Source organism: Mobula hypostoma, chromosome 5 (genome assembly GCF_963921235.1).
Source record: "Mobula hypostoma chromosome 5, sMobHyp1.1, whole genome shotgun sequence".
NCBI lineage: Eukaryota > Metazoa > Chordata > Chondrichthyes > Myliobatiformes > Myliobatidae > Mobula > Mobula hypostoma.
Genome location: NC_086101.1, coordinates 14,673,674 through 14,687,633, shown reverse-complemented (window position 1 = coordinate 14,687,633; position 13,960 = coordinate 14,673,674). Strand labels below are relative to the sequence as shown.

Below are 13,960 nucleotides of genomic sequence, written 5' to 3'. Positions count from 1 at the left end.
ACAGTTGTCATGGTCCGGTCCGTGCAGTCCGTATTCCAGTTCACGGTCCGGTCCATCGACCCTTGCTCCAGATTTTTCTGTCTACCCTGTTTCTGTTCTTGTTGAGCTTTAATTGAGGCAGCTGATGCTCGTTGGGGCTGGCTGCTTAAATACCTTCAGAGACCAGGGCGTGGCCGTTGGATTGTTCTCGTCCTTACTCCTTGTATCCCTTCCTCTGCCTTCTGTTTCCTCGCCTGAAGCCCTGCCTTGTCTTGCCGGTAACTCTCGCCTCGCCTGAAGTTCTCGTCTCGCCTTGCATTGCTTGAAGCCTTGCCTTGTCTTGCTGGTAACTCTCACCTCGTCTCGCCTGCACTCTTGTCCTGGAGCATCCTGTACCTAGCTCCCTTCCTGTCCCTTGCCTCCGCCCAGGTAAGCCAGGCCGTCTTGCCGTTACCTGTGGTTGGTTCTGTCCCTTCCTGTACCTTGTCTCCGTCGGGTAATCCAGGACCTCTTGCCGTTACCTGCGGTTAGTTCTGTCCCTTCCTGTCCCTTGCCTCCGTCGGGTAAGCCACGCCATCTTGCCGTTACCTGCGGTTGGTTCTGTCCCTTCCTGTCCCATGCCTCTGTCGGGTGCTGATCCACGCCCTGCCCAGGTGTACGGCGCCCTGCCCAGGTGAACCGTGCCCTGCCCAGGAGCAGCCTGCCTAACCTCAAGCCTGAAGACTCCAGCTTCGTCCTGCCTGCCTGCCAAGACTCGTCCTTGCCTAGTTCTGGGGTCCGAGCCAGAGGCAAGACCCATGTACTGGGCCCTTGTCCAGTCTCTGGCTCGGAGTCCAAGCCCGGGCTGCTAGCTCTCTTGTCCAATCCTGTTCCGGGTTCCCGGTTTTCATGTCCATGTCCTTGCCCTCACCCTGTATCCTAGTCCTGTCCCTAGTAATTCAGTGTCTGTGTCTTGCACTCTGGTCGGTTCCCAGCCACCGCCTTATGACAACAGTAGCAGAAATTCATGATTGTACACATACAGGAGACACCTTCTCAAGAGGCCACTGAGGGTATAGGTGTGTGTGTATATATATATATATATATATATATATATATAGTCATTTCAGTGGATATTAGCACTTCATTGAATCGAAAATTGCACGACGTCTCTTGTTAGTGATGTACACACACAACGGTTGAAAATTACACGTTAGATTAAAGTTTTATTGATTTCCATGTCTAGAGACCAATAAATGGCTGTCGATTGTTTCCCGTTATTTCCGTGGTTACTTTTTTCCCTGTTGCTGCTCAACAAGTCGTTCTCTTCCCGCAAGATGGAAGGTTTTGGTTTTTATTCGGTACGACTGCCATTAACCATCGCGGTCAGTCAGAATAAACTGGATAATCATATTTAGTAACATACAGCTTTCAGTAAGATATCATATAAGTATGTCATATGTGGTTAATATCTGTCATGGCCTTCCACAGAAGACAAGAGAGGCAGATATAATTATGATATTTATACGTAGTTTCGGCAGTCGATAAGAAATGCGTGGAGGTATTCGGGCCTAAAGCGGCATATGGGATTAATATATATTGACGTGATCTTTTGATGCTATCGTTGGATGTAATATATTTATCTGAAAAATACCCATGTGCTGTGTTACAGAGCAATATTCTGAAAGGCAATAAAATACACAGTCCTTTTCTGTATTTAATAATTAGATATGCAGTTATTCTCACTCATTAGCAATAAACACAACATCAAAAGCAGTCTACTATTCCGTTTGGAAATTCCATGTTAGATTAATTTGTTCCTGTTGACAATTCCACGAGACCTCTGGGAACGGATGAAGAGAACCGTTACAATGTTGATCACAAGAAATATTATAAGTTTCACTCCCATTTCAAGTAGCTGCCAACATAAGCTCCTTCCGCCGCTTTTTGTTGCCTTCCTGCCTGCTGATAACAAAACAATCAGAATCACTAACTACGTTTCTGAGGCCTACATCTTTCTACATAAACGAAAATACTAACATAAATCAAGAGTGTTAGAAGCAGCGTATCTAGCACAGCTACTATCCCGGGCAGACCATTCGGCCCTTCCAGTCTATCCGCTATCTCTTCATGGAAAATTTATTATCCCTCTGCACCACATATTTCGTACAGACCAAGATCTCTGTTACAGCATGGGTTTCTTCCCAGTTGTGCCAATTTCCTCTTTCATGCCAAAGACGCGGATTTGTAAGTTAGTTCAAAATCAATATGTCAACGACATCCCGAATTTCTGTGTCTAAATTTGTATCGAGGTACACTTTATTGCAGAAGTTGAGAACTGCGCATCAAACATCGAATATAAATGCAAAATAATACGAACTTACTTGTGACTTGAACTTCTGTCCCTTTGCCAAGATAACTTCCCTTGTCGAAAATTTGTACTTTGCAGTAATACTTTCCTGTATCGTTCATTCTGACGTTAACGATTTGTAAAGTTTGGTGAAGAAAGCCTCCTGAACTGTTCGTCGTTACGCGACCATGAAACCCACTGCACTTGTTGCAAACGGTACCGCGTTCCTCGTCTTTGTACCAGGTAAGGGATCCGACCCACTTCTTTGCAACGTTTATATTACTGATGTAAGCACAACTCAGCTGCGCCGTGCCCCCTTCAGTAACCATGATCCGCTCCGGCCATTGGTGGCTTATTCCGTTAGCTCTGGCAGCTCCTGTAACCGGAAATAATCTCATAGTCTCATACCTTCCTTTCGGCCCGACATATCAAACCCACGAGTTGTACAGAACTACGCTGATCTCATTTACCCACATCTTGTCCATAGACTTCTCTGCTGTGGCGATTCAAGTATTCGATGCCTTTATAAATATCGCGACAGTACCTGTCTCCACCACCTCGTCAGACAGTACATCCCAATCCACCACTTCGTCAGACAGTACCTCCCAGTTTTAAACCACCACCTGTCTGAAAGGAATCCCTATAGGTTCTCGAACTTCCCATCTCTCACAGTAAAATTATGTCATTGTTTCTCAACACACCGGTCATGGAATAAAGATTGTCGCCATCTACAAATCATCACTTTCTAACTTAATCAGCTGCAACTGCATCCTGTCAGCTCAATAACATTCTTCCTATAATGTAGGGGCCAAATCCGCTGACGATAACCGAGATGAGGTCTACCTAATGTTTTAAGAAGCTGTAAACTAACGTCCCAATTATTACTAATAATGACACGGCAATGAAGGCAGACATTCGAATATCCACTTTATCCACTTCTGCTGTCACTTTGAGTATTCTACAGACTTACAGCCTGACGTCCCTCAGCTCACTAATACTCAGCAGAGGCCTCCCAGATATTGCGTGCGTTCTGCTATGGTTTGCTTCCCCAAATGTCATTTGCCATTGCCTGTTGCTGTTGACAACAGCGCCCATTATCAATAATAATCACAAATCTCATTTTTCATCGCCGGACCTTGGAAACTTTCCCTCGTCACTGAGCATCAGAAAATTGATTCGTTACGTTTTCATTGAATCAAACATGGAAGGCGATTTTTCTTTAATCTGTATGCTGCAAGTGAGAGATGTGTATTTACAATATAAATAACCTTCTCTGTAATATTTTGTTCAGTCACCAAATCTATCCCAGAACTTTTATATAATTGATGCTTACGTAATTGAACCTTCTGTCAGGGAAATGCAAAGCTGAAAATCCACCGATCCATCCATACATTCAGGTCAGTCATGACCTGATTATACTATGGAGGGACGTCCATTTAGAACAGAGATGAGGTGGAATTTCTTTAACCACAGTGTGCTGAACCTGTGGAATTCGTTGCCATAGGCGGCCGTGGAGGCTGGGTAACTGGGTGCACTGAAGGTGGAGGTTAATAAGTTCTTGATTAGATAGGATGTGAACGGTTATTGGGAGAAGGCAGGAGAATGGGTTGGAGAAAAAAAATGGATCAGACATGATGAAAAGGCAGAGAGAATTCAAAAGGCCAAATGAATTAATTCTGCGCCCATGTCTAATGGTTATATCACAGTGATGTCTTGGGGCACTGTTTCTCTTTTGTATTATCTTGGACACTCGGTACCGCACTTTTTCTGCATTAGATAGAGCACTGGAGAGTTTGATTTTGGAACTTCTGAAAGAGTCCCGGCTCCCGAACATAGCAGAATGAGGACAGATTAAACAGAATGGAGTTATTCTCTCTACTGTTTGAACGAATGACCGGTGATCTAAATGATGCACACAAAGATAATGCGTCGTTTAGCAAGCTAAATGGCAGATTAATATTCCCTGCTCAGAAGTTTAGAATGCAAGTAATTAATAAAAATATTGAAAAAGAAAGAATGAAGTTTTACGGTCTTAAAAAAGATTACTACTCGTTCGGGGGAGAAATGAGAAGAAATATCATCTCCCCTGGGCTGGTAAATCTCTGAAATTCTCTCGCCAAGGAGATCAAGGAGCTTCACTTACTGAACATATTTATAGAAGACATTGATGCATGTTTAGCTATTAAGAGAACTTACAGATTCAGTGCACAGAGGTGGTACTGAAGCAAAGCCTCTGTGCTGGGGAGAGCCGCTAACATTGCAAAATGCCAAATACGCGCTTCTTCCAAAATACGATCTAATTGCCACGATGGAACGAATCGGCTGATTCTTTTTGTTACGTCATTGCGTTTTCATTCTTGGGTGCTCTAATTAACTACACAACAGCTGTGCCACCGTGACCCCATCCTAAATTTTGCCCAAGTCGCCTCACTGGATGCCCTTCCAAGATGATCTCTCTAATTGCAGATGTTTAGTCATGCGCTTTTAATAATGCGGCTCCACCGACTCTTTTACCCCCTCTCTGTACCGTTTGGAACATTAAAGCACTAAAACTTTGCTTTCCTTGTCCTGCCTGCAAGACAATGAATCTCAGATTAGTATATAGTGATATATACTGTATGTTCTCTGATAACAAATTTTACTTTGAACTTGCCCTTCCCTCAAAAAAGGACTGAATTGTTTCACTAACGAATAATATGTGAGCATGAGCAATTAGGCCTTAGATTAGTGATAATCTAAGTGATTGTCAAAATAATCTTGAGGAGAACCCTAACACCTTAATGCTTCCAATATTCTTCTATCCCCCTCTCTCATTCTCCTCATTCTCTGTTTCTTTTTGCTCTTGTGTGTGTGTGTCTGTGTGTGTGTGTGTGTGTGTGTGTCTGTGTGTGTGTGTGTGTGTGTGTGTGTGTGTCTGTGTGTGTCTGTGTGTGTGTGTGTGTGTGTCTGTGTGTGTGTGTGTGTGTGTGTCTGTGTCTGTGTGTGTGTGTGTGTGTGTGTCTGTGTGTGCGTGTGCGTCTGTGTCTGTGTGTGTGTGTGTGTGTGTGTGTGTCTGTGTGTGTCTGTGTGTGTGTGTGTGTGTGTGTGTGTGTGTGTGTGTGTGTGTGTGTGTGTGTGTGTCTGTGTCTGTGTGTGTGTGTGTGTGTGTGTCTGTGTCTGTGTGTGTGTGTGTCTCTGTGTGTGTGTCTGTGTGTGTGTGTGTGTGTCTGTGTGTGTGTGTCTGTGTGTGTCTGTGTGTGTGTCTGTGTGTGTGTGTGTGTCTGTGTGTGTGTGTCTGTGTGTGTGTGTGTGTGTGTGTGTGTCTGTGTGTCTGTGTGTGAGTGTGTGTGTGTGTGTGTCTGTGTGTGTGTGTGTGTGTGTGTGTGTGTGTGTGTGTACGTCCTCGTTCGCAGCACTTACCAGAGAACAACAGCAATAAACATACGAACTCATACCACGTCATAGTTCGGCGGATGCCTATAGAAAAAAGAGATGCAAATGAACATAAATATTGTAAATATTGTAAAAAAAAATAGAAATACAGTCTGAAGTCCTTATGCCGGAAGTCTGAAATAGAAAAGAATGCCCAAAGAAAATCTTTCACCAAAGAAATAGTCGTCTTCGGGACTGAGTGTCATCTTCAGTAATTTCATACAAATGGCTTTCGTTTTTATTTTATTTACTGAAGCTTTCCCCCCACCAACACTGCCTAATCTGATTGGCATGTCCTACAGCTCTGAGCTGCATTTTGCAACTTTTACGTCAGTTTCCTTGTTTCATCTCCAGAAAATGGTTTCATTAATAACTTGTCGCTGCAGCTACCCTCTTAGAAAAAATATTCCCTTTATCCTACCGAATCCTTCCGTGCATTCTCTGCAACTTAAAGCTAGCAGATTTCCTCTTTGTTCCCAGTTTTTCTGAATGTCTTTGACCTGAAGCGTGGTGTTCCTTGTCTGATTTTGCAGATGGTTGTGCTTGATCTTGCAGTTGTGGGTTAGACTTAACGGATAAATACTGAATGTTAAAACATAAGTAATCTGATTAAAATATCGTGCACCTGTCTGAATTGTACCTGATCAAAGATGAATAGAATCACGTACTGCATTTTACACAGCGGACAAAAGCAAGTCACAATGAACTTAATGCTATTCGATGTCATTTAACGAAGTAGCAGGAGGTTCGTCTTGTCGTACCTGATCTAGGACAGAAGATGTTCTTCCTTTGATGGTAATAATGAAAAAAAAAATAGCTTCCGAATTTTAAATATCGCAACTCATTTCTACATTTTTTTGTTTCATCAGCAAAACTTAAAGAAGTTTGAGCCCTTGGGACAATTTAACTATCATCATTTAGCAACTGAAGTTTGGTATCTATTTCCCTTTTTGTATAGGCAATGTTCAGACAATGTTTTAAAAATACTGCCGGGAGCTTTTGGTATAGACCTTACTCTTAAGCTACTCTTGAAACTTTTGGTATAGACCTTACTATTAAGCAACTCTTAGAAACACAGGGATTTCTGCAGATCACAAACAGGGGAAAATCTGCAGATACTGCAAATCCAAGCAACAGACACAAAATGCTGAGAACTCAGCAGCCAAGGCAGCATCTATGGAAAAGACTACACTTCATCAGGACTGATTAAAGGGTCTCGACCCGAAACTGCGAGTGCACTCTGGTCCATAGATTCTACATGGAAATCCAGAGAAAGGCGCACAAGATGCTGGAGGGACTCAGACAGCATTCTTGGAGGGGAACAAGTTGTCGCTATCTCAGGTCGAGACCGTTTATCAAGACTGTAAAGGAAGGGGGCAGATGCCAGAATGCTGAAAATTAATGTCGGATGTGCAGCTAATATAGAAAAGAAACCGAACTATGCAAATACAAAAACAAAATCAGAAATAAATAAGTAAATAAATAATACCGAGAACATGTTATCGTTCTTGAAAGTGAGTCCATGGCTTGTAGAATCATTTCAGAATTGAGGCGAGTGAAGTTACTCTCGCTAGTTTAAAAGCCTGATGGTTAAAGGATACTATCTGTTCGTGAATGTGGTGGTGTGGGAGTTCAGATTCCATTCAGGCCATAGTATCTCACCTAGCTATCAGAGTAATCCCCACCCCACCCCTCCAGCCAACAGAATGCTCATTGTCGCTCTTATGAACGAAGTAGAGGTGTTCTGACATGCGATCAACTTTGTATTTTCTTCTCTGCTACATACCCATCAACTTCACCCATTACAACATCCCCAATCGCTCTCAACCCGAGTACAATAAACCGAAATTATACTAACCAATTAACAATCAGGGCATGGGAACGCACGGGGACAAATAACGATGCCACGTGGGCAAGCTCCAGACTGGAAGCATCGAAACAGATCCCCCGGTTCCAGCGTTAGCGCCACATCACCACGTCGAGACAGTTAATCAGCAATGCTAGAAAGAAAGTTAAATTTATACGAATCTATGGTTATGAAATAACGAATATTTTTACTTCTGAACATGATTTTTCCTTGGCTGTTTTCGCTTCTCAAGAAGCAGTCATGGAGGTTAGGCCAAAGTCAAATTGATACTTAAACTTCGTCAAATTGTGACCATAGAAAATAAGATTTGAAGAGTCACCAAGATTTTGTTTTCTGCTATTTTGAGATCCTTAAGTTGCATTCTAATTGCCGTTAAGGTGTTGAAGTTACAACACTTTTACTTTCCTTCTGCCTTGACATTTTTAGAAACACACCCACATACTAAAGGGAAAATACTGTATGATGAACCTATTGGAATTGTTTGAGGAAATTGCAGTTAGGATAGATAAAGGGAATGTAGTGGATATTGTATATTTGGATTTTCAAAAGACCGTTCACAAGGTGCCACACATGAAACTGCTTACCAAGTTATGAACCCATTGATTGGAGGCAGCGAGTAGGAATAAAATGATCCTTTCTGGTTGGCTGCCAGTGAATAGTGGTGTTCGGAAGGGGTCAGTGTTGTCATCGCTGCTTTTTATGCTGTATATCAATGAGTCAGATGATGGACTAGATGGCCTTGTTGCCATTTAGAGATGATACGAAGACTTGTGGAGGGATAGGCAGTATTGAGGAAACAGGAAGGCTTCAGAAGGACTTAGACAGATTAGAAAACTGGGCAAGAAAGTGGAAAAGGAAATACGGTGTTGGAATATGGATGACCATGCACTTTGGGAGTAGAAGTAAATGTGCAGACTGTTTTCTAAACAGGGAGAAAAACTAAGAATCTGAGATGCAAGGAGACTGTGGAGTCCTTGTGCAAAACACCCTGAAAGATAACTTGCAGGTAGATTCGCTGTTGAGGAAGGCAAATGCAAAGTTAGCATTCATTTCAAGAGGTCTAGAATATTAAAAAAAAGTGATGTGATGCTGAGGCTTTGTAAGGCACTGGTGAGATATCACCTTGAGTATTGTGAACAATTTTGGGCTCCTCATCTACGAATGTAATGATGCAGCTCTATAAAACTCTGGTTAGGCCACACTTGGAGTACTGTGTCCAGTTCTGGTCACCTCACTATAGGAAGGATGTGGAAGCATTGGAAAAGGTACAGAGGAGATTTACCAGGATGCTGCCTGGTTTAGAAAGTATGCATTATGATCAGAGATTAAGGAAGCTAGGGCTTTACTCTTTAGAGAGAAGGAGGATGAGAGGAGACATGATAGAGGTGTACAAGATAATAAGAGGATTAGATAGAGTGGAAAGCCAGCGCCTCTTCCTCAGGGGACCACTGCTGTACACAAGAGGGCATGGCTTTAAGGTAAAGGGTGGGAAGTTCATGGGGGATATTAGAGGACGGTTTTTTACTCAGAGAGTGGTTGGTGCGTAGAATGCACTGCCTGAGTCAGTGGTGGAGGCAGATACACTAGTGAAGTTCAAGAGACTACTAGACAGGTATATGGAGGAATTTAAGGTGGGGGCTTATATGGGAGGCAGGGTTTGATGGTCGGCACAACATTGTGGGCTGAAGGGCCTGTACTGTGCTGTACTATTCTATGTTCTATGAAAAGATGTACTAGCATTGGAGAGGATTCACAGGACGTTCACAAGGATAATTGCGGGAAGGAAGACTGATCATAGAGGAACGTTTGATGGCTCTGACACCGTAATCATTGGAATTTAGAAGGATGAGAGGGGATCTCATTGAAATCTTTCGAAGGTAATAGAAAGAGTAGATTCGAAAGGATGTATCGCATTGCGGGGTAGTCTAGGACAAGAGGGCACAGCCTCAGAATGGATGGGCATCCATTTAAAATGGATACACGGAGCAACTGCTTTAGCCAGAGGGTGGAGAATTTGTGGAATTTGTTACCACAGGCAGCTGTGGGGGCAAGCTCTTTGGGTGTATTTAACGCGGAGATTGCTAGGTTCTTGATTGGCCACGGCATCAAAGGTTTCATGGAGAATGCCGGAGAGTAGTCCTGAGACGGGGAAAAATAAGGATCATCATGATTGAACGGCGGAGCAGACTCGAGGGGCAAAAGGCCTAATGCTGTACCGATATCTTCTGGTCTAAGAAGAAGCATTCTCAAGGCAGGATGACGCGGACAAGAAAAGTGAAAGCCAACATAAAATCCAAAAGGAGGGCCTATACCAGAGCAAAATTTATTTATTGAGATACAGCGCCAAACTGGCCCTTCCAACCCAGCAATTCCCGCGATTTAATCGGAGTCTAATCACGGGGCAATTTCCAAAGACTAAGTAAACTGCCCACGGCTACGTCTTTGGACTGTGCGAGGGTACTGGAGCATCCGGTGCAAACCCACACAGCCACGGAGTGTACGTACAATCGGCAGACAGGACAACGGCGGGAAATAAACCCGAGTTGTCTGCACTGTAAAGTTTAGTGCTAAACACTACACTCTCGCGAGAAGTTAGAGGATTGGGAACATTTTAAATATCAACAGAAGGCGATTAAAACGTCATAAAGAATGGGAAGATAGAACACCAGAGGTAGGTCAGCCAATCGTATTAAAGAGAGAAAAATGTTTCTTCATATACTGTATGCAACGTAAAAGAAAGCGAGAGTTGATATCGAACTGCTGGAAAAGATGCTAGAGAGGTAGTAATGGTGGCAACGAAATGGCGGACGAACTGACTACGTATTTTGCATCATTCGTCACTGTGGAAGACACTAGCAGTATGCAGTTGTTCGAGACTGTTAACGGAAGAATTGTGTGATGCTTTAGGGAAGTGGAAGGTGTGCAGGCAGAGCGGTCACCTGGTCTGGACAGTCCACACTGCAGGGTTCTGAAAGAGGTGACTGAAGAGATTGTGGAGGCATTCGTAATGTTCCTTCAAAACTCAGTGGATTCTAGCACTGTTTCGGAGGTCTGGAAAATTGCAGATGTGACTACACTCTTCAAGAAGGGAGAACAAATTACAGGCCCATTAGTGGGACTTCAGTGCTGTGAAGATGTTGGAGTCGATTGCTAAGGATGTGGTTTCGGGCGACTTAGAGGCACACGATTGAATGGTCCATAGCCTCTGGCTTCCTTATGGGAAAAGGAGCCAATGCTATTACAGGGAAGATACTAGGATGGACAGAGGATTGGTTGATTGACAGGAAGCAACGACTGGGAACAACAGGCGCCTTTTTTCACTTGGCTACTTGTGAGTAGTGGTGTTTCACAGCAGTTTGTGCTGCGGCCGCTTCTTTTTATGTTATACTTCAATGCTTGGATGCTGAAATTTGTGGCTTTGCGGCCAAGTTTGCGGATGATACGAAGACAGGTGGAGGGCCGTCCAATTAGAACGGAGATGAGGAGGAATTTCTGTATCCAAAGAGTAGTGAATGCATGGGACTCGTTACCACATGCGGCTGTGGAGATCAGGTGCACGAAGAATGTTACCCAGGTTTTCTGCATTTTGGATATGGACATGGACTACAGACTTTTATATTTCAGACTTAAGTGTTTTTCAGTTATGTGTTTTCTTTCTTGATTTTTGTGTCGTGGGTTGGGGTATTTGAGGGTCGATGTACTTATTCCATTTTTGTTTGATTTTTCAGTGCTGTGAGGAGTACTTTGGGGGTTAATGAGCGTACTGCTTTACTTCTCTTTCTTGTTTTCCTGGCTATTTGGAGTAGAAGAATTTCAAAGTTGTATATTTTGGTAATAAATAACCTTTGAACCTTTGAAGTCCTTGGGTATGTTTAAGGCAGAGGTTGATAGATTCTTGATAAATCAGGGAGTAAAGGGATATGGGGAAAAGGTAGGAGATTGGGCTCAGATGGGAATGGATCAGTTATGATGAAGTGGCAGAGTAGTTTCGATGGGCCAAATGGCTTAATTCTGCTCCTATATCTTATCGTTTTACAGTCCCTAGGAAAGTCCCCGTCATCTCTGTTCTAAAAGGATGTCCTTTTATTATGAGGCTGTGCCATCTGGTCCGAGACTCACCCAGAACAGACCACATCCTCTCCATGTCCACTCTAGGTAAAGACATCGATGTGCTTCATGGGCCAGTTTTACAGGAATTTCAGCGGCAAAGCCGCGCTCTAAAAACAGCCAGGCTGCAGGGCCACTGAAGAATTACACTGAATTTCATTTTCCTTCACTCAGTGAGGCGAACGAACAGTGAACATATGTCGTCATTACTCATTGAACTGTAGACCACTGAAGGCGAATTGGTACAAAGGATGGGACTGATTTAGACAGGGGCAGGGTAATGGGCTGCGTTGCGGAAGGAAACAGCAACCTTCAGCTCGGCTCAGGAATAGTCATCCTCCCGGAAGCTCAAACAAAAAGCCATCTGCTGGTGGAAGTCGGCGGGTCGAGTAACAGCCACCTGGAAGAGAGGATTTCTGACGTTTTGGATCGAAAGCTCACCATAGGACTGAGACTGGAGTGGTAAAATAGCCAGTATAACTAGGAAAGGGGAAGTAGTGAGACAGGGGCCAGAATGTGATAGGGACCAAAGAGGGATGAAAGATCAGGGGCAGATCTAACGATCTGGGCAGGGACATTGCTGGAAATGAGAAATACTGTACTAGCAGATAGATGATAGATGCAAGTTGACAAAGGGGGAAATAATAAAGGCAGACGAGGGCGTGTGGGGGAAGAATGTTGAAAGTGGAGACCGGTGCCAGGGGATGGGGTGGGGTGGGGGGGGCGATGAGCGGGAAAACGATTCCGAGCAGTGCTGGAATCTAATAATTACGGCCATGCTGGGAACCATTAAGGGAGCGGTTGAAGATATATGAGAAGGGAATCCGGTGGCAGAGATATATGAGTCGGCTCATTTTTGCCCCCTTCGCCATCCTGGTTAATACCACATATTAACCACATGCTTCATGAGCCGGAGTCCCTCCTCCATATCATTCCATCTGCCTCTAACTGCCCATCCCACCATCAATGGTTCACGCTGTCGCTTTGCTTACATTAACCCCAAGCACTGGTAGCCATTGTGTTCCAGCCAATCACCTTCCAGCAGCTGCCTCCGCTTTCACCCTCCCCTCGGGGGAGGGGCAATCTCATCCCTTTGCCTGTTTCCACCCATCACTCACCTGCCTCTGTCTCCCATCTATATTACTCCTTTGAAAATTGGCTCTATCTGCCCCTTATCCTTCGCGTCTCCTTGCCTATCAACTGCTATATCATGTCTTTACCGCGCTCCCTCCTCTCTTTATTCCGGCTCTTACTTCACCTTGGCCAGTCCCGATACAGGATCGACCCTCCACTTCACCCGCCCCCCCCCCCCCGCCCCCGTACAGAGGTTGCTCGACCCGCTGAGTACTTCCAGCAGTTTGTTTTTATTCAGAATGCAGCATCTGCCCTCTCTTGTGTCTTCCCCAAGCCACCGCTCAAGCCCCACGCAGCTTCACCGAAGCCCGGCCAGACACACTCGCCCTACTAACTGCCAGGCTCAGAGCCACTGAATCTAAAATCTGACCCAAGGACTCTCCAGAAGCTGGAAACCCACTCTTCCCGAATCCCAGGTTTGGAACTCTTTCCCAAAATTTGGATCGGGAAATTTATCCGCCCCAAAGTCCTCAGAGCCCGCTTCAAGTAAGGTCAGAGTCACGGACACCAGGCTCAGAGACATTCACCCCCTTCAAAGCCCGGTTCAACGACAAACGATCTCTTAAGACCCTGCCTAACGCCATTAGATTTCCCCAATACTCGGTGAAGGAGCACTTACCGTTCTCAAAATCGCTGCCGAATCTAAATCCTTCCGTGGTTTCTTAAGCCCAAGCTTTGTACCACAAAGCACAGACGTTATGCACACAACCTAATCTTAGTTTTACTTATAGCACTTCCGGTTTCCTTATATAGTAATGTGCATGTTGCGCATAACCGTTGGTTACAGCACAAAGCACACTTCTCGTTTCCCAAGCCTTTGGTGAGATAAACCATCTGTGATTTTAAAGAGCTGTAAAATAAAACAGAAAAATGTTGGAAAATGTCCAGCGGCTCATCGACACCTGTGTGAAAACATGAAAGGTTTCGGGTAGACGTTATCTAAATAATCTGTCTCTCTGTCTCTCTGTCTCTCTGTCTCTCTGTCTCTCTGTCTCTCTGTCTCTCTGTCTCCCTGTCTCTCTGTCTCTCGGTCTCTCGGTCTCTCTCTCTACACACACACTCTCTCTCTGTTTCATTCCCCCTCTCTCTCCCTCCCTCTCTCTCTTTCTTTCCCTCTCTATCTCTCTCTCTCT

At 44.3% G+C, this 13,960-nt stretch overlaps 1 protein-coding gene across 3 annotated transcripts; it reads right to left on the bottom strand.

The window, feature by feature from the left end:
* Positions 1 to 1,206: 1,206 nt before the first annotated feature.
* Positions 1,207 to 13,566, bottom strand: LOC134346120 (T-cell immunoreceptor with Ig and ITIM domains-like). 3 transcript variants are annotated; one of them, XM_063047418.1, is made up of 5 exons: positions 13,447 to 13,566; positions 7,578 to 7,719; positions 5,708 to 5,764; positions 2,343 to 2,684; positions 1,207 to 1,923 (listed from the first exon to the last, which is right to left on the bottom strand). In XM_063047418.1, the coding sequence occupies exons 3-5, from the start codon at positions 5,748 to 5,750 to the stop codon at positions 1,763 to 1,765; spliced, it is 546 nt and encodes a 181-aa protein (XP_062903488.1). In that variant the 5' UTR covers positions 5,751 to 5,764; positions 7,578 to 7,719; positions 13,447 to 13,566; the 3' UTR covers positions 1,207 to 1,762. The 3 variants fall into 3 exon arrangements, with proteins under 3 accessions (XP_062903488.1, XP_062903490.1, XP_062903489.1); XM_063047420.1 differs by having other exon boundaries at positions 1,207 to 1,920; XM_063047419.1 differs by lacking the exon at positions 7,578 to 7,719 and having other exon boundaries at positions 13,447 to 13,535.
* Between the last annotated feature and the right edge of the window lie 394 nt (positions 13,567 to 13,960).